This window comes from Balaenoptera musculus, chromosome 15 (genome assembly GCF_009873245.2).
Source record: "Balaenoptera musculus isolate JJ_BM4_2016_0621 chromosome 15, mBalMus1.pri.v3, whole genome shotgun sequence".
In the NCBI taxonomy this organism is placed as follows: domain Eukaryota; kingdom Metazoa; phylum Chordata; class Mammalia; order Artiodactyla; family Balaenopteridae; genus Balaenoptera; species Balaenoptera musculus.
This window is the reverse complement of record NC_045799.1, coordinates 81,746,070-81,766,482: the sequence shown is the minus strand read 5'-3', so window position 1 is coordinate 81,766,482 and position 20,413 is coordinate 81,746,070. Positions and strand designations below refer to the sequence as shown.

At 42.9% G+C, this 20,413-nt stretch overlaps 1 protein-coding gene across 1 annotated transcript; it reads right to left on the bottom strand.

The window, feature by feature from the left end:
* Positions 1-882: 882 nt before the first annotated feature.
* Positions 883-19,960, bottom strand: TRIM4 (tripartite motif containing 4). The gene is made up of 6 exons (XM_036824696.1): positions 19,568-19,960; positions 13,010-13,105; positions 12,083-12,313; positions 11,033-11,055; positions 10,670-10,767; positions 883-3,938 (listed from the first exon to the last, which is right to left on the bottom strand). The coding sequence occupies exons 1-6, from the start codon at positions 19,958-19,960 to the stop codon at positions 3,352-3,354; spliced, it is 1,428 nt and encodes a 475-aa protein (XP_036680591.1). The 3' UTR covers positions 883-3,351.
* Positions 19,961-20,413: the final 453 nt, after the last annotated feature.

The window sequence follows — 20,413 nt, the reverse complement described above, 5'->3', positions numbered from 1 at the left end:
GGTCCCATTCCATACCTGAAGAGATGAGAGACGGTCCAATATCAAGACGCAAAAAAGAGGCAAAAAATTGTTAATCAGATGGGTAGAAGAATTTTTTTCTCAGTAAAAGATGCAAGTTCTTTGCAATAATAAGTAGTGATGGAAACCAGAACGTGTCACCCCAAAATATGCCTCTTTCACATAAAAATTATTTTGAGCTGAAGGCAATTAAGAGGCAGCAAGCCCAGAAACCCTAAAGGCAGGATATAAATTCTTCTTTTACCGGAGACAGACTCAGCCCAGAGGCAGTGCCAGAAGAATCTGCAAACACACATTGACCCATTTGTTTCCACACATATATTTACCTTCACACAGTCTGCCACCCTTGGAAGACTAAAACTGCTTTCCTTTGTCCTATCATCTCTCCACAATTTTACTGTTCTTTGTCGAAGATACTATGAAAGCCAGAATTCTAAGCCACGGCTTTTGAGTTAGTATTCATTTTATGTTTCTCCTGCATGATGTGTTGCATGTGTTAAACTTTTTCTTGTTAATCTTTCTTTTCGTTAGAGTCCCAGCTGAAAACCTCAGATAAGTAGAGGTAAAGTTTTACCTCCGTTATAGTAGTAGAAAGGGAGGCTTATAAAGGCCTTTTCTTTGAGAAAAGAGGAAAAGGTTTGGAATCACTGCCGTCAGAAGATGTAAAAAGGAATTTAAGATCAAGCTTGTCTACCAAGCAGCCCAAAGAGCCTACTTGAAGTCAGAGAACAAGTCTTTGTAGCAGAACCAACCAACCTGGTTCAACAGCCCAGAAAGAAGAGTGGAGGAAAGGTACTAATGAGTTTCCCAAGGACTGGAAATTAACAATGTAGGTATTGTCGACAAAAAACTAACTAGTCGATCTAAGAAAGAAATTGGAAATTTTATTCGAGCCAAATTTGAGGATTATAACCCAGGAAGAGCATCTGAGAAAGCTCTGAGAACCGTTCCATCCGTTAGAAGTCAAGGCACAGTTATATCAGTTTTTTGAGACGGGGGCTGCACATTAAATGACATATTGATGACAGTTTACATCGGATCTAAGCACCATGTGACCCCTTATCAAGAAGGAATGTTATCTTTTAAGGAGTCGTCTTGTTGATGCTGGGAGAATGTTGCTCTTTATGGCTGAGCAGGTATTTCTGCTGATGGGGGAGGTGTGGTCGAGGCATAATGCAGACACACAATGCACAGTGCAGGCACAGAGACCAATGGGCAGAGAAAATTTTTTATGTTTAAATTTTTCTTGTCATGCCATAAAATATGAATATTTCACAGTACTGAAGGAAGTCCTGATGGGCAAGTGTTAAATTCCTAAGTTCCACAAACTGGCTGGCTTAAAACAACAGAAATTTACTGTCTCACAGTTCTGGAGGCTAGAAGTCTGAAATCAGGGTGTTTGTTTGCAGGGCCATGCTCCCTCAGAAGCTTCTAGGGGAGGATTCTTCTTTGCCTTTTCCAGCATCTAGCAGCCCCAGGCATTCATTGGTTTGTGACAGCATAACTCCAGCCTCTCCCATAGCCATCTTCCCTCGGTGTCCTCACATGGCATTTCCATGCGTAAGTGTATGTGTGTGTGTACAAAATTTCCTCTAAGGATACTAGTGATATTGGATTAGGGCCCACCCTAATGGCCTCATCTTAATTTCCAGATAAGGTCACATTCACAGCTAGGACTTCAACATATCTTTTTCTCTAGAGGACAGAATTCAACTCCTAACGGCAAGTATCTTGGAGAGTTAAGGAGAACTCAGCAGAAATCACTGAATGAGGGGGATTGCTCCAGCTGCAAAGGAAGACAAGCCAGGATGGGCTGGGGCACAGGAAGGGGAGGAGGGATTAGGGAGGGTGCTGGAAATTTTCTAAGAAGCTGCCAGAAAGCCTATTGAAAGTCTGGGAGGAGACACATTAAAATGTTGGTAGTGGTGGAATTATCAATAACTTTAATTTTCTTCACACTTTTTATATGTTCCAAAGTTTCTATAATAAGTACATGATTTTATAACCAGAGAGAAACATTCATTATTTTTCAAATAACTATCCAGTAATAGTCACAATCCTCTGAGTGCATACAATCTAGAGCAGGAAGGTAAAGAGAGGAGAACACTCATACAGGGTAAAAACATGTAACAAAATAAAAACCTGAAACAAAGGTGTTGGAGATCACAATCAGCATTCAATATGTGCTCACAGGTGACCGTAGAGTAGAAAAGATCAGGACCTTCCTCTCAGATCTAGATTCAATCCCAACATGCCCATTTGACAGCTGGGCAGGACTGAACGAGTTAATCTCAAGGTTTGTTTTTTCTTTTGTAAAGACAGGATTTTAATTTCCATCTCATTTCCATCTCTGTTGCAAGAGTCACGTGGGAGCATTATGTGAAGAGGCTAGCACAGTGTAAATACTTAACAAGGGTTTCCCAACATCTTCAGGATGACGTTAACAACCTTGTGCGCACAGTATACGAATCTGACGAGTGGAGAGCATAATGAACCCTTGAGGGCAGAGACACGGTCAGGTGAAGAGTAACAACACGGGCAGAGTAGGGGAAGACTGCCTCAATCTTCCAATACAAGAAAGTGAGGAATATCAGTACTTACTGGAAAGAAGAGGAATTACATGACTAAACAGAACGGGATTCTATAAAGCTGTCAAATTTCAGGAAAAAAGTGAGATAGGTCTATACCGTGAGATGTCCAAGCTACGTGCCTATAGCACCGGTCAGGATGCTTCAGCCTGCAAGTGACCAGAAGGCAACTAGAACTGCCTTATACAATAAAGAAGCAATAATCTCATATAACAAGAAATTCGGGATTAGGGAAATTCCAACCATTTCGTGATGCCAACAAAGACCACATTTCTCCTCCTTTTTCCACGGTTACTGCGCTCCTCTCAGTTCCGGTATACCTACTAACATCAGAAGAGGGGCTGTGTCTTCCCAGACATCTCTTTCTAAAAGCTAAAAAACCTTCCTCGGAGGCACCTTGGAGAATTTCTCACCCCACCTCACTGGCCAGAATTCCCTCCTATGGGCCTGTCTCTCCCTGAAGCATGTGGAGGGCACATCCTGAACAGTTCAATTAGGAAGAACCAGAAGAGAAGGAGAAAAAGTGGGCCAAGTGGCTACTGGAAAGATACCCAGCAGGGTCTTCCACATCTACGCACATGATGTCCAGGGGGGCTGAACAAAATGTGAAGTTGGAATCTGAATGGACAGAATTGAGGGACCACCCAGGATGGATTTATATATGAAGTCAAAGATGAGGGCCAAGGGATGTATGTCCCTGGGCTGGGGTACAAGGCAAAGATTCTTGGGCAGGAGAAGAACAGCCTCATTTCCCACCAGTCGCTGGTGGGATGACTAAAGATGCTAATGGACTCAACCAAAAAAATGGCCGGAGACGTGAGATGGAAGGACAGGAAAAAGTGTAGAGGTGCTCTCCATCCACAGCACTGTAGAATGAGATTTCCCCAGCCCTGTGATCTAGGAAAACTCCCACCCGGTGAAGAGCTGGCTCTAGCTTGGTAGGCCTCACAGAGATGCCTGTCAGGGGCCAATAGCCAGCAGAACTCCAACAAAGAGCCCAGATTCCCATGCGGGGGGACATTGTTGAACCACCAGTAATCCCCATGATGTCCTCCCGACACAACCCCACAGCAACCTCCAGGCTACCTTGGTGCTCAACTTCCCAGTAATGCTTCCCTGAAGTGAAAACATTTTTTCCCAAAACGCAGGGTAAGTGCTGAAATCTCTCCACAAAGTCTGTGGTCCTCTGAGGATTCCTCCATCCAGTAAAGTAGCTCCACGCTGTAGAAAATAGTGGCCAAGAACTGGCTGATGCTCCATTTTTCACGTATCTCCCTTCCTGGGAGAAGACAAGTTTGGGATAAGCAGTGTCCTCAGCTAGATTTACAGCCACTGCAGAGAAAATGAGAGCTGAGATCAATAATGCAAGAGCTTACCACCAACCCTCCTCCAGAAATGCCCGTCTGTTCCAGCTTCAGTGCCGTCCTTCTTCTCCCATCACTTACTGTTAGGGATAAGACTCCTCACCGTCCTTCAACGGATCCTCAGCTGGGCCTAACAGGCCATAGTATGTGCTAGTAACCTGAAATCTTCATTCCCCTTCTGCTTTAAAAGACTATGATCCAGAAAATGGGGAGCCCATTATTTCATGGCCCCAAGTCTTCACCATCAGCATAGAATTTGGAGAAACAGTAACAAATACTGACTTGTTGAATCAGGACCAGAACCAAAGCTGTCGACTGGCTGGTTCTTTGTACAGGAACACACAGATGTTATCATTAACAAGGTATCTCTTTACTGATTCCAGCTGTTCACTGGGCATCTCCGCAAGCCCCCAGCAGGTAAGTCAAAACCGAATTCAGAGCATCCCAAGTCCCCTTCCACTCTCGAGACTAATCCTCCCTCACATGCAGACTTCTTGTTTTCTATGCTCTCTAAGGTCTAAGAATATTAGCTCCACCCAAACACTCACACTTGGAAATCTTAAGGTTATTTGATTCTTCTTTCCCTCTGACCCTCGGTGGCTAATTAATCACCAAGTCCTATCAATTCTACCTCTGAAATATCACTCAGGTTCTTTTCTTCCTCTCCTTTCCCATCGCCATTGTCTTCACTCGGACCTTCAGCATCTTTCACTGTAACTGTGTCTATAACTTCCTCCCTGGCCTGCCTCCAACTTCTCTTCCCTCCCAGACTCTCCATGTCTCTTTAGTTTGCTGAAAAGTTGTGTTTTGTTTTGTTTTGTTTTTTTAATCAGAAATGAATGTTAAGATTTTTTTTATTTAGCATCGTCATTGGAGTATAATTGCTTTACAATGTTGTGTTAGTTGCTGCTGTATAACAAAGTGAATCAGCTATACGTATACATATATCCCCATATCCCCTCCCTCTTGCGTCTCCCTCCCACCCCTCTAGGTGGTCACAAATCACTGAGCTGATCTCCCTGTGCTATGCAGCTGCTTCCCACTAGCTATATATTTTACGTTTGGTAGAGTATATGTGTCAATGCCACTCCCTCACTTCGTCCCAGCTTACCCTTCCCCCTCCCTGTGTCCTCAAGTCCTGAATGTTAGATTTTGACAAGGGCTTTTTCTGCATCTACTAGGTGATCAAATAGTTTTCCTTTTTTTAATTTGCTAATGTCGTGAATTATATTGACTTTCAAATGTTAAACCAAACCTGCTTTTCTACAATAAACCCCATTTGGTTGTGATGTATTATACATTGTTGAATTCAATTTGCTAAAATTTTCTTTAGAATTTTTCTATGTTCATGAGGGACACTGATCTATAGTTCTCTTCTCTTGTAATGTCTTTGTCTGATTTTAGTATCATGGTAATGCAGGCCTCATAGAACAAATTGGGAATAGTCTCTTCAACTTTTTGTTAAGAGTTTATGTAGAATAAATATATTTTAAATGTTTGGTGAAATCACCGGTGAAGCCATTTGGAAAGGTTTCTAACACAAATTTCTTTAATAGAAATAAGGTTATTCCAGTTATCTATTTTCTCTTGAGTCAGCTTTGGTCATTTGAGTCTTTTAAGGACTTTGTCCATTTCACCTATGTTGTCTGATATATCAGCATAAAGTTGCTTGTAATATTCCCTTATTATCCTTTTAATATCTATAGATTTGTAGTGATGATGCCTCTCTCTCATTCTTAATACTAGTGATGTATCTGGTCATTCTGCTAAGAGTATATCAATAAAATTGATATTCTCAAAGAAAGAGCTTTTGGTTCCACTAATATTTCTTTTGTTTTCTGTATTCTATTGCAATGATTTATGCTCTGATTTTTATTATTTCCATTCTTCTGTTTTGGGGGGCTTTATTTGCTCTTCTTTTTGTAGTGTCTTAAGGTAGATACTGATGTCACTGATTTAAGAACTTTCTTCTTTTATAATATAGGTGATTAGTGCTATACATTTCCCTGTGTCGCTTTAGCTATATCCCACAAATTCTGAAATGTTGTGTTTTCCTTTTCATTCACTTCAAAGTATCAACACTTTCTACTTCCCTTTTGATTTCACCTTTAATTCATGGGTTATTGAGAAGTGTGTCATTCAGTTTCCTAACATTTGGGGAACTTCCAAGGATTTTTTTTTTAAACTGATTGCTAACTCAAATGCATTGGGGTCAGAGAACATACTTTGTATGGCTTGAATCCTTTTGAATACTGAGATATGTCTTATGGCCCACCCTGTTCTACCTTAGAAAATGTTCCATGTATGTACACTCAAAAAGAATATGTATTCTGTTTTTGTTTGGGGCAGTATTCTATAAATAACAGGGTGGTCAAGTTGGTTGACACTGCTATTCAAATTGATAGTGTTATTCAGTCTACTATATCCTTACTGATTTTCTGCCTACTTGTTCTAAAAATTATTTTTAAAAGGTACTGAAAATTCCAGCTATAATTGTGGATTTGTCTGTTTCTCCTTGCAGCTCTATTAATTCTTGCTTAATATATTTTGAAGCTCTGTTATTAGGTGTATAAATGTTTAGAACTGTTATGTCCTCCTGATAAACTGACTCCTTAATCATTAGGACTTGACTTTATCTCTGGTAATACTCCTTGCTCTGAAATCTTCTTGATATTAATATAACCATTCCAGATTTCTTTTGGCTAATGTTAGCATGGTATAGCTTTTCCAATTGTTTTACTTTCAACATATACGGGTCTTTATATTTAATGTGCGTTTCTTGCAGCATATAGTTGGGTCTTGCTTTTTTTAGCCAATCCAACCAGTCTCTCCCTTTTGATTAGGACCATTTATACTTAATATTATTAATATGATTAGGTTTGTGTCTATTACGTTATGTTTCTATTTGTCCTATTCTTTTTTCCTCTTTTTTGCCTTCTTTCTGATTAACCAAGTATTCTTATGATTCCATTTCATCTCCTTTGTTGACTTATTAGTTACAACTCTTTTATTTTAGTGATTGCCGTAAGGTTTATAATATACACCTTTAACTTAACAGCCTACCTTCAAGAGATATTATACCACTTCACATATAAGAATTGTATAATAGGGACTTCCCTGGTGGTTCAGTGGTTAAGAATCCACCTTCCAATGCAGGGAACGTAGGTTTGATCCCTGGTCGGGGAACTAAGATCCCACATGCCGCAGGGCAACTAAGCCTGCACGCCGCAACTACTGAGCCCACATGCTCTAGAGCCCACACTCTAGAGAGAAGCCCGCTTGCCTCAATGAAGAGCCTGCACGCCGCAATGAAAGATCCTGCATGCCGCAATGAAGATCCCGTGTGCTGCAACTAAGACCCGACACAGCCAAATAAATAAATACTTAAAAAAAAAAAAGAACTGTATAATGGTATACTTCTATTTCTCCCCTCCTAACATTCATGCTATTGTTGTTGTGCATTTTACTTGTAAATATGTTATAAACTCCACAATATGTTATTTTCTGTCTGTTTACACAGTCAATTACTGTATTTGTCAGGGTTCTCCAGAGAAATAGAACCAATAAGATGTACGTGTATAGAGAAAGAGATTATAAGGAATTGTTTCATGTGATTATGGTAACTGGCAAATCCAAATCCACTGTGTGTGACAGAAGGCTTACGACCCAGGGAAAACTGATGTTCCAGTTCAAAGGCCACAAGGCAGGAAGAACCAAAGCCGCAGATGGAGTCCTAAGGCAGTCTGCTGTAGAATTCCCTCTTGTTCAGGGTGAAAAGTCAGCCTTTTGTTCTATTCAGGCCTGCAACTGATTAGATTAGGCCCACCAGCATTATGGAGAGCAATCCGCTTTACTCAAGTTTCCGGATTTAAATATTAATCTCATCCCAAAACACTCTGTCACAGCAACACCCGAAATAATGTTTGACCAAGTATCTGGGCACCTTGTGCCCCAGTCAAATTAACACATAAATTAACCATCCCTATTACCTTTTAATGAGATTTAAGTAATGACAGAAGTACATATTTCTTTATGTCGTTACCATTTCAGAAGATGTTTTACTCCTTTGTGTAGATCTGACTTCCATCTGGTATCATTTTCCTTCTGCTTGAAGGACTTCCTCTAACATTTCTTTTTTTTTTTTTTTTTTTTTTTTTAACTTTGGGTTTATTTATTTTATTTATTTATGGCTGTGTTGGGTCTTCGTTTCTGTGCGAGGGCTTTCTCTAGTTGTGGCAAGTGGGGGCCACTCTTCATCGCGGTGCGCGGGCCTCTCATTATCGCAGCCTCTCTTGTTGTGGAGCACAGGCTCCAGACGCGCAGGCTCAGTAATTGTGGCTCACGGGCCTAGTTGCTCCGCGGCATGTGGGATCTTCCCAGACCAGGGCTCGAACCCGTGTCCCCTGCATTGGCAGGCAGATTCTCAACCACTGCGCCACCAGGGAAGCCCTCCTCTAACATTTCTTGCAGTGTTGGTCTGATAAACTCTTTCTGTTTTTGGATATCAGCAAACATCTTTGTTTCACCTTGTTTTTGAAGGGTATTTTTGCCAGGAATGAAAGTCTGGGTTAACAGTTATTTTCTTTCAGTCCTTTAAAGATTTTGTTCACTTGCATTGTTTTCAATGAGTAATGTGATGCCATCTTTATCTTTGTTCCACTGTAACATGTCCTTTTTAACTTGTTGCATTTAAAATTTTTTCTTTATCACTGGTTTTGGTGTACTTTTCATCATGCTTAGGATTTGCTGAGTTTCTTGGATCTGTGTACTTACAGTTTTCATCAACTTTGGAAAGTTGTCGGTCATTATTTCTTCAAATGTTTTTTCTGTCTCATCCCCATCCCACTCCTCTCCCTGAGGGGTACCAATGACCAGACATAAGGCTGCATGAAAATGACCCACAGCTCACTGATGCTATTTTCATTTTTTAAGTTTTTTTCTCTGTGTGTTTCCGTTTGCATAGTTTCCACTGCTCTATCTTTTCAAGCTCACTAAGCTTTTCTTCTGCAATGACCCATTAACCCCAACCAGCTTGTTCTTCATCTCAGTTATTGCAGTTTTCATCTCTAGAAGTCTGCCTGGGATTTTTTTATATCTTCCATGTCCCCATATGCCTCTTTACAAAATAGTTACAGTAATTGTATTAATGTTCTTCTATGCTTATTCTAGCATCCAGGTAAATCCTGGATCAGTTTCAATTGATTACTCTCTTCATCATGGGTCATGTTTTCCTATCTTTTTGCCTGCCTAGTAATCTTTGATTGGGTGCCAGGCATTGTGGTTTTACATTGTTGGGTACTCATTTTTTTAAATTCCTATCCATCTTGTTGACCTTTGTCCTGGGATGCAGTTACTTGGAAATAATTTCATCCTTTTGGGTCTTATTTCATGATTTGTAAAGTGGGTCCAAAGCAGCGCTCAGTGTAGGGTTAATTATTCCCCACTAATGAGGCAAGATTTTCCTGAGTACTCTACCCAGTGCCCCACGAATTAAGAGTTTTCCAGAGGCTGGTAGGAACAGGCATTGTTCCTGGCCCTGTGTGAGCATCAGGAACTATTCCTTCTACTCATTTTGGAAATTTCCTTCCTCAAACTCGGTTAGTTCTTCACGAGCATGTACTGATCAGCATTCTGCTGAATGTTCACGGCGTGTCTCTGTAGATCATGTGGGTTCTCTCTCTGTCCAGCTCTCTCCTCTCCAGTACTCTGTCCAGTGCTCTGTAAACTCTCACAGCTTTGTTCTCCCTGGACTCTCAGCTCCACTCCTCAACTCAGGGAGTCCACCTGGCTCCACCTCTGTTACCCTCCCTGAGGTGGCCTGGAAACTCTCTCAAGGCTGTAGGCTGGGGCCATCATAGACGCACCTCATTGGTTTCACATTTCCCATGGATCGCTGTCCTTCACTGCCTGAGGTCCAGTGTTTTAAAAACTGTTGTTTTATGTATTGTCTGTTTTGGGGTGTTTTTTTTTGGTCAACTAAGTTTCAGGAGTAAATCCAGTCCCTGTTACTGCATTTTAGCTGGAAGTAGACATCCACAACATGATTCTTAATCAGGCACATGCACATGAGAATTGAGTGCATAGCTTTACATCACATACATGCCTTGGTACTTCCCTGGAGATCTAATAAGTTTATCTTCAGTCTTCCCTACACTCATCTTCTCAAACTCAGTTCCTGCCTTTCCCCATATGCACCTTATGGTTGAGTCACATCAGATACCCTCTCCTCCATTTTCTCCACACCTTAGCTCATGCTGCCGCCTCTGCCTGGAAGAGGATTCCCTCATTTTCCACCTGGCAAACTGCTACTCATCCTTCAAATTCCCAAACAACTGTCATCACCTCTGCTGTGAAAACTTTCCCACTTCACCCCCAACAGAGGTCTTCCTCTGTAGTTTTGCAGTATTTTATTCATACCACTGATAAACACTGGATCCCACTGTATTACAGTAAAGTGATATGTGTCTGTCTCTCCAATTTGTAAGCAAATAGGTCTTTTTCTTTTTGTATCACTAGTACCTTATAACACACAGTATGTGTTAAATGGATGTTTCTTGAATGAAGCATATATCCATTTATTCCTAAGTAGTTATTACCATTTTCCTGACCCTCCTGTCAGCTGCATGCTCTGTTTTCTCTTTCCTTTCCAGACTTCTCTCATTCATTCTCTGAGCTCCAACTCCCAGAAATTCTGCTCACCTTGGAATCGCTTCAGCATTTCCTTCATCATTGGGAGCCGGCACACAGTCTTCACCTTTAGAACTTCAAAGGAGTAGTTCACATCCTGGTTCTCACACCTACGAGAAGTGCAGAGGGCTGCTCTGCTCAGGAGACAACTAGGGCACCCAAGACCCCCAACTCCCAACTGAAGGTTCAAATCCCAGAGCTCAGACTACTTCTCTCCCATTCCTCCTGGCAAAAGTGAACAGTGGAACTCCTCCCCGACAGCCCCTCACGTCAATGTCCACACTGACCTATGGAGCCCAGGCCTCGTTTCCCCTCTGCTTGGCCTGTATCTTTACCATTCTACTCAAGCCCCCATAGGAAAGCAAGAGTTTGTACCTGGTCAACACATCTTTTGGATTCTGTGAAGAGAAGAAAGAAACAAGTTATGTACCTTCCCCTAGAGATCTGTTACTCAACTTTGTGAGCAGGTATTTTTCTGTCAGGTGCTTTTATTAACGTCACATATGCTCTCACGCTGCCAAACCCAATGCATTAACACAACGTAGTCTTTGTTCCATGTGGCCCCTCTGAACTATTTAACAGTGTTGACCAATCCTTTCCTTGAAGCCCTCCTCTTCCTCCTTTGGCACTATGACATTAGCTCTCTCCTGGCTTTTTGCCTACTTCTCCGTCTACACTCTTTCAATCACAGACAAATGTTAGTGAGGATGTGGTGGCAATATAAAATGGAAAAAGGTAGTTTGGAAAAAGGCAGTTTCTTTAAAAGTTAAATATAAATACAGAATACAGCCTAGCAATTCTGCGCCGACTACTTACCCAAGAGAAATGAAAACATATGTCCACACAAAGAGTGACAGACAAATGTTAAAGCAGCATCCTTCCTAATAACCAAAAGGTGGAAACAACCCAAATGTCCATCAACTGGTGAACAGATATACAAAATGTGGTATATTCTACAATGGAATACTATTCTGGAATTAAAAAAAGGGATGCAAATACAATACTAATATATGCTACAACACGAATGAACCTCAAAAACATTACACTAAATGAAAGAATCCATATACAAAAGAAATGTGTTATTTCAAAGATTCTGCTATAGTATATGTTTGGATATGTAACTGGTACTTCACTGCTCAGGCAAGTTGTAAAAGTTCTAGACAGTTCTTGGAATCTAAGTATCTCATATTACCTGAGCTCATCAGACCTAAATTTCACATTAATTTCCTTTGAAAGGTGAATCTTTGACTCTTTAATTGTATAATAAAAATAACAACACAATAGCAACACAGAGAAAACATGTCTTCTACTAAACCCACTCACCAGGAAGGACATTCAGTTCTAAAGGCAAGAGGGCGTTCAGTTAGGGATGTTAACTAACAACTCTGTAAAGACAGAGACTACGCCCTTCCCTGCCGGTCTCACCTGGAGCAGCTCCAGGGTGGAGCTCTGGCTCTTCTCCCCCACCTCGAAGATGAGCTTCTTCATGGAAGTGATCATTTGATTGAGCCTTAATGTGTTCTCATTCTGTTTCTTCTTTGTCTCTTCTTCTTCTTGGCTCAGTCTCTTAAGAAACAATTGCTCTTCTTCAGCCAGGAAGACATGCAGCTTTGCAAACTCCGCACTGACTCTCGTTCGCTGATTCTTCATCTTCTCCTATAGCCACAGGAGACTGGCTCAGTCCTTGTTTTGCCTGGTCCTTTCTCCTAAATTCCTTGCACACGACTCCCTAACAATTCATGATCCTTCCATCCAAATCACCTCCTCCAGAAAAGTTCCTGCCCAGCCCCTACAAATTTCCCCTACTCCTTTCTTTACACCTACTTGATATCTTTGTACTAATCTATATAGTATTAATTCATTCTTTGTAACATCTGAGTCTCTGCTATGATAGCAATGCCTTGTTTGTATACTTTTTAAACTAAAATGCACTTGCACATCTATTATTTAATTTAGCCCTCAGATCACCTACCGTTTAGTTATGTTAAATCTTAGACGTGCATATGTGCGCCCACATCATGCCTCCCATCTAGACTAGCATCTCTGGAAGCAAAGTCCATTTGCTTTCCACAGTGCCACAGACCCAAATCAACTCCAATGTAGGAAGCCAACCTAGGGAGAAAGCAGAAAGGAAAGGGACACTACCCTTGAGATATGAGGATGAAGTGTGTGGAACTCATGTTGCCCAAAGACACAGGTCAGTAGAGATAGAGTCTTCCTGTTCTATCACCTTATCTGAAAGGGGCCTAACAACTGATGAGATCCACAAGCTCTTCCCAGTGAAAGCCCTTGAGCAGCCTCAGACTGAAAGGACTCAAGGGCAAGAAATACCCAACCAACTTCTGCTCTTACCTTCCACTCTGCAGCATTCTTCACTTCCATGTCCTGTAAATGCATGGCTTTCTTCATCTTGGCTGTCAGACCACGTTGAGTCTTCAGAAGTTTTTCCTGTCAGCAGAAACACGCATAAGTAACAAATCATCTCTCCCAGCATCTTCCTTGTTCAAGAGCTAAAAGTCACCTAATTCAAACAGGGGATGAGATTGAGAAAATGCTGAAGATGACTACAGGCTAATGCATAAGAATTATTCTGGTCTAAAATCGTCATAACACAATATAGAGTATGACTACTAAATAGACAAAAATTTTAAATTGTTAGAAAATTAATAAATGCCTAGTCCTGGCAAGGGAAAAGGCCTCTGGCACCATAATAGTAGGAGAGTAAAGGTCCCTTCTTTTTGAAGAGCAATTGGCAGGATTTAACAAAATTTAAAATATGCATAACCCTATTTCTAATAATATCCAACAAAACATTAGCAAAAATAATCAATATGTATAGGAATGTTAACTGCAGCATTATTCACTACCTATCAATGTGGAATCATTAAATTATGGTATATTGATACTCTACATCAATTTCAGGTAGCTCTCTATATAATTCTGTTTTGAAAAGAACAAATATACATGTGTCTGTGCAAGTGTGTGCGTTTGTATCTGAACAGAGGGAAAATCTGGAAGGGTATATACCTAAGTATTATTAACACTGCTTATCTCTGGGGAACAGGAATGGCTTGAAAGTTGGAGGGGGAGGACTAGAAATTCTATAAATCTCTGTTTTGTTTGAATTTCTACAAGAGGCACATATTCTTTTTATAATTAGAAAAAAACAAATAAGCTATTAAAAAAATTGAGTCTATCAGAAGGAACAAAGTAGACTGAAGAGGGGAAGCACCTAACAGCAGAATCTCAGGGATGACCTCAGAGACAGAGGCAGACAGGTTAGAGACACGCACAAATCACTGTCAAATCTGATGTACATGTGAAGGCTGTCATGAGATAAATAGCTCCTTTGAATGTGACCAAGATTTTTTTTTTAAGCTTTCACTTTTGTTTGCTAATAAACATAAATATATTTGAAATAGAACTTTTCAGTTTTTAGAAGCCCTTAACAATTTTCAGTATGTATGAATTTTCCTGTTTTCATTACCTAAGCTTTTTTGTATCCTGCCACAGTTGGGCTCTTAAAGTGGTCCCCTGAGTAAACTTGGTAACGTTCTGGGATTAGAAAACTTCTTCCCTGCAATAACAGAAACTGCCACGAGGTGGCAGGACGGCAACACAAGCATTTCAAAGCTGGGTAGACGTACCAAAGTTTAAAAATCACTCTCTTCATTTAACATCAGACAATCGTGTGTATATAAAACTATAATAAAAGAGCAGACATTTATAGAATGAAGACATTTGCTGACTTGTGATCATGTAGTTCAAACGACATGAAACTTCAAATCAGGTCTGAGTTTCAGTCTAGACTTTCACAAACTAGCTATGGATCTGTGGTCAAGTCAGCCTCACACATTTCCCGGGCCACAGCTCCCTTACCTAGAAGATGAAGACAACTAGACTAGATGGTCTTTTCTTAAACACCATCCCAGCACTTAGGTTCTGTGAATTTCAGTCACTGTAACCTCTGTATCCAATCCAAGCAGGGAGGTCTACCTCTAAAATACATATCAAATCTGCCCATCTGCCGTCCCCAGCCACCCCCTAGTTCAAGCCACCTCTTGTCTGGACAACTACAATAACCTCACGTCTGGGCTCCCTACTTCCAATCTTGTCCTTCTCTTATCCAATGTCCACAGAGAAGCCAGCATAATCTTCTAAAGACCAGTCAGATCATGTCAGTCCCCTGCTTAAGATTCTCCATTGGCTTCCCGCGTCACTAAGAAAATTCAAACACCTTGCGGTCCGACATAACCCCACTCTTGTCTGCATCTCCCAACTCATCTCGTGCTGCTTTCCCCCTTGCTCGTGATGCTCCACGTGCATAGATCTTTCGGTTCCATAGATATGTTCTGCTCTTCCCAGCCTCAGGGTCTTTGAATTTGCTATCCGCTGCCTGGGATGTTCTTCCCACAGTTCCTCAGATGGCTGATTCCTCATCCATCAAGTCTCAACTGAAATGTCATCTCCTCAGAGAAGGCTACCGTGTTCCCTTATTAAAGCCCGTTGTCACTTCTCTGGCACGGCACTATCTTTCTTTCACAGCACATATCACCATCTGTGGTCATTTACTTGTCCATGGTGTGCCTCTCACCCCCACCCCAGCCAGACTGTAAGCCCCATGGTCTTTTCACCACTGTTTGCCCAGTGCTGAGTCTGGTACTATAGTACAGCAAGTGACACAAAATGGGTGGTTCAAGAAATACTGAATATCTGTTAAATGAGTTAATAGCAATGAAGGGATTAGCTCCCAGAGTCACAGACTAAATATTGGCTTGAGGGAAAGAAGAGCTGTGCCTGGAAGCCTTTTCCAGGCAAACAGTTTGCTCCCTGAAGCTTAGGACGCTGTTCTCTTTCTCTGTTCTCTTTTTCTCCCCAGCCACCAATGATTCCATTAAAGACAACTTCTGCTCTGAAAGATTTTTTTGAGATTTCCCTCTGTGAAGATACTAAGATGTAGGTCCATGGTCCTCTATCCTATCTGTACACTAGAATCACCTAGTGAATTGTTAAACAATGCTGATGCCAAGGGCCCCACCAACTGAACCAAACACTCGCGGGGGTTGGGGGGTAGTATTGCTTAAAATTGCTTCCAGGTGTATCCTGAGCCACTGGTGTGGCCCAAGAGGGTGAGCAGAGCGGGCTAGGAATTCATCAAAGCAGGTTTCCTGGATGCAGTGCTCAGGGGCTCAGGTCCTCAGAGAAAGCATCGAGCACTGTCTGCAGGGCTCAGGTGTGGGCACAGGATGGGGGATATTTTCCATGGATTTAGGGAACTCCAAACTTTTAAGTCACAGTGTACCCACCTGAGTATGTGCTTGGAATGGGATGGTGGAAACAGAATTGCTCCACCCAAGAGCAACTTAATGTTTTCCTAGCTAACTTGGGGTGGGGTGGAGATGGATAAACTGAGCAGCGACGAAGCAGAGGAGCGTGCAGAAAAGGACAGAAAATGGGCAATTGTGCCTAATGACCGGAACACCTGACCAGTCAACCTCATGACATTCAACCCTCCCCAGCGTTACCCTCACCCACTCCCTACCTGTTGGCCCGTTTTTGTTTAATCCTGAAATCCCACCTCTTCCGATTAGTCTTCTCAGCTAGATTAGCTGTAGCAGAGTGCAAAGTGATATGGACTAGGAATTAGAGGACCTCAGTCCAAGCTTAGCCACTTCCTAGCTTCTGTGACCTTGGGCAAGTGGTCTCACATCTCTGGGCCTCAGCTGCCTCATCTACAAAATGGGGATAACAGAATCCATCCAACAGGGCTGCTATGGAAATTTAAAAATTACTATACGAAAAATGCTTAGAACTGTCAGTGATGCCTAAGTAATCAACACCTGACAGCTATCATTAATATTATAATTATTGCCAAAGGTTGAAGCTTTAACGGTTATTTTCTCCTTTCATACCTAACCACTTACACTTGCCTCAGCCCTCCCCCATAAATTTTTTTTGGGGGGGGGGGGGTTGGGTTTTTTTCGGCCGTGCAGTGTAGCATGAGGGATCGTAGTTCCCAGATCAGAGATCGAACCCGCACCCCCTTCAGTGGAAGCGTGCAGTCTTAACCACTGGACCGCCAGGGAAGTCCCATGTATCTTCTCTTCCATTTCTCTGATGGGTCCTTTCAATCTCTTTTGCTGGCTACTAAGCATTGGTGTTTCCCAAGCTTCTCTTCATGCCCCTCTTTTTTTTTACCCTTAATGTGGTCCCTCCAGGAAAATCTAATCAGCTTACCTCTTCCATGACTTCAAGGGTAGGCTGATGATTCTAATCTAAAATACTGTGTTTCTAGCTTCCTATGCCCCCTGCCTCCTGTCCCTCTTCCTTGGACTTCCTGTCACAGTTACTTTACTCTCAACATGTCCCAAATGAGCACCAGATATCCACACTGCCATCCTAGACTCCTCTCTCTCCCCGACCCATCAGTTCCAATTAGTCACAATGTCATTCAGCTCCAGCTCATCATAACACCATGCCTTCCCCTTCTCCATCACCCCTGCCCTGCACTAATTCAGGCCCTTACTACCTCCTGCTTGAAGTAGTGCAACAGCAGCCCAATTGGTCTTCTCCATTCATCCCCGTGGATGCCACAATGAACTCTCTAAAACAAAAGAACTGATCGTGTCATCTCCTGCCTTAAAATCCTTCAATGATCCCCATTCCCTGGAACAGAAAGCTTGGTCTTCTCAGTATGGTCAACAAGATCCTCCACACCATGGACCCTGCCTCTGTCTTCAGCCTCAACTCCCACCATCCTTCCTCCCATGCGCTACCCTCCTGAAGCACAGAGCGACCTCTGGTCTTCTTATTTATCACATGCTATTCCACGTTGCCACACTACTGAATATGCTGTTCCCTTGGCCTGAATATCTTCTCCCCTACCTTGCTGTACTCATCCGTCAAGAGTGGACTCGTGTTCCACTCCTCTGTGAAGGCGGTCCTCACTCCTGTCTGATCACTCTAACCTCAGACCTTCTGTGTGTTGGTACAAACGTCAATAACTCTCACACACACTGAAATTACAGGACTACATGCTTATGCCCCATACAAGACAAGGCCCATGTCTTTCTCATCCATTTACGTCCAGATTCTAGAACAATGACTAGCATACAGGAAGCACCGATAAAGGTTACTGAATAAAAAAATGAATGTACACTTTCTAGTCTAACTTTGCATCTGTTTCCTGTTTGTAGTCAGCTGATAAAACTGTACAGCATTTCACAGTTTACAATACACTTTAACTTGTATCATTAAATTCGTGTTTTCAACAAGTACTTACTAGATACCAATTCAGATGGAGACCACCGGAGTGACACCGTCAGTAATGGAAGGGGGTGGGGCTACTCTGGAAAGGATGATCAAGGAAGGTCTTCAAGCTAAAGTCTAAAAGGATCTAAAGGATGGAAGGTATGAGTAGAGAGAGAGTGAACAGGCTTGAAACAAAAGCAAGAAGGCCAGTGTGGCTGGACCAGAGTACGATAAACCGATTTATTTGACTGAAGCTTCTTAACCCATAAGATAAGGCAGAACAGATAATCTCCAAATTCAAACATTAAGTGATTTTCCCAATTGATGAAGGAAGCTAGTAAAATCCAGACTCATCCCTACAAGCCAGGTTTTTCCCAAATCATTCGTTGTCTACGACATCTGTAGGTATAAACCCGTACTGTCCAATACAGCACCCATTAGCCATGTGAGCTCCTGAAATGTGGATAGTCTGAACTGATGTGTGTAAATGTAAAGTACACAGATTTCAAAGACCTATCATGAAAAAAAAGGTAAAATGTCTCATTGATAATTTTTTATATCAATCAATGTTGAATGAATGTTCATTGCAGCACTATTTACAACAGCCAGAGCATGGAAGCAACCTAAATGTCCATCAACAGAGGAATGGATAAAGAAGATGTGGTACATATGTACAATGGACTATTACTCAGCCATAAAAAGGAACGAAATTGTGCCATTTGCAGAGGCATGGATGGACCTAGAGACTGACATACAGAGTGAAGTAAGTCAGAAAGAAAAAAATAAATATCGTATATTATTGCATATATGTGGAATCTAGAAAAATAGTATAGATGAGTTTATTTTCAAAGCAGAAATAGAGGCACAAACGTAGAGGACAAACGTGTGGATACCAAGGGGGGAAGGGGGGGTGGGATGAACTGGGAGATTGGAACTGACATATATACACTACTATGTATAAAATAGATAACTAATGAGAACCTACTGCATAGCACAGGGGACTCTACTCGGTGCTCTGTGGTGACCTAAATGGGAAAGAAATCCAAAAAAGAGGGGACAGATGTATCCGTATAGCTGATTCACTTTGCTGTACAGCAGAACTTAACACAACATTGTAAAGCAACTATACTCCGAAATGTATATATATGTGAAATCACACTATCTGTGCCCATCCAAGTCAGAGAACAGCTGTAAAAAGAACTTGAGTTCTCCATTTCCTGATTATATTTTGTTTCATTTTCACAATAAAGAGGAAACAGAATGAGCTTTAAGAAAAAAAAATCTATGGTGAATGATATTTTTGATAATTGGGTTAAATAAATTATTAAAATTAACATCACCTGTTTCTTTTTACCACTAGAAAAAATTTTAATAACATATGTGGCTCGTATTTTTGTTTCCATTGGACAGCACTGGTGTATAACCTCTCAGGATAACCATCTTAAACTAGGAGCTCCCGGAGGCCAGTCCCTTTAAAATTCTGCAGTGATGACTGAGCCTTGCACCGGCCCTCCCAATCCCAGTTTTAACTCCAGCTCTGAGATCCGTGAGTCGCTTAACTTTTCTGAGCCTGGTAGGGGTAGGATGGGGGTTCATGCTTCCAACGTGAACAGTAAACGTTCCCAGGCAATAGCGGCAGCCCCGTAAGGGCCGGCTCACCCGGTAGCTCGCGAAGGCCTCGTCGACGGGGGCCATGGTGTGGGCCTGGTGCTCCTGGGACTCCCTGCACACCAAGCACACGAGCCGCTGATCGTCCTCGCAGAAGAGCCGCAGCGGCTCCCAATGGCGGCCGCACAGGCCGTGGGGCGCGGGGCCCAGGCGGCGGCGCCGCATCCTCTCCGTCAGCCGGGCCAGGGCCCAGTTGGGCCGCATCGCAGCGGGCGCCGACGGCTGCCGGCACTCGGGGCAGGGGACCGGGCTGCCGCTCGGCGCCCAGCTGCGGCGCAGGCAGCCGCGGCAGAAGTTGTGGCCGCACTCGATGGACACCGGGTCCTCGAAATAGTCCAGGCAGATGGAGCAGGTCAGCTCCTCCTGGAAGTCCTCGGCCTCCATGCTGCTCCTCGGCCCCAGAGCCGGAGTCGTGGCTGGATGAGAGGTCTGCAGGCTGCGGGAGGTGGCCTTCGGACCCGCGGCCGCCGCCTCCGGAGGGAGGGAAAAGTGCAGCCTCTTCCGGGGTTCGCCACCCAGCGGGGCCGCGCGACAGCCGGGCGGCGGCCCTTTCCCACGCGTGCTGAGGGCGCCGACCGTGCGAACCTCCGGGTTTCCTCGCGAGGACGGCGCGCTAGGCGTGACGGGACTGCGAGCTGCAACTGGACGAACAGTAGAGATGCGGAAGTTCCCCGAGAAGCCTAGAGAGGCCTCGAGGAGCCCGTAGTTTCGGGGACGCGGCGGAGTGTGACGACCGCGCAGCTGCAGCAGCCGCTGGTGGAGCAAAACGGGGAGGCGCTAATTAACTTGGCCTGGCCTTCAGGTTTGTGGGGTGAGGTCAATGTTCGCCGTCCGCTC

What these genes read in the sequence shown, in the direction of transcription:
- TRIM4 (XM_036824696.1), bottom strand. Translation starts at nt 19,960, where the DNA reads ATGGAGGCCGAGGACTTCCAGGAGGAGCTGACCTGCTCCATCTGCCTG. An exon ending in AGGCCTTCGCGAGCTACCGG is followed by an intron (nt 13,106 to 19,567) that starts GTGAGCCGGCCC and finishes TTCTGCTGACAG; the next exon opens with GAAAAACTTCTGAAGACTCA. An exon ending in AGAATGCTGCAGAGTGGAAG is followed by an intron (nt 12,314 to 13,009) that starts GTAAGAGCAGAA and finishes CTGTGGCTATAG; the next exon opens with GAGAAGATGAAGAATCAGCG.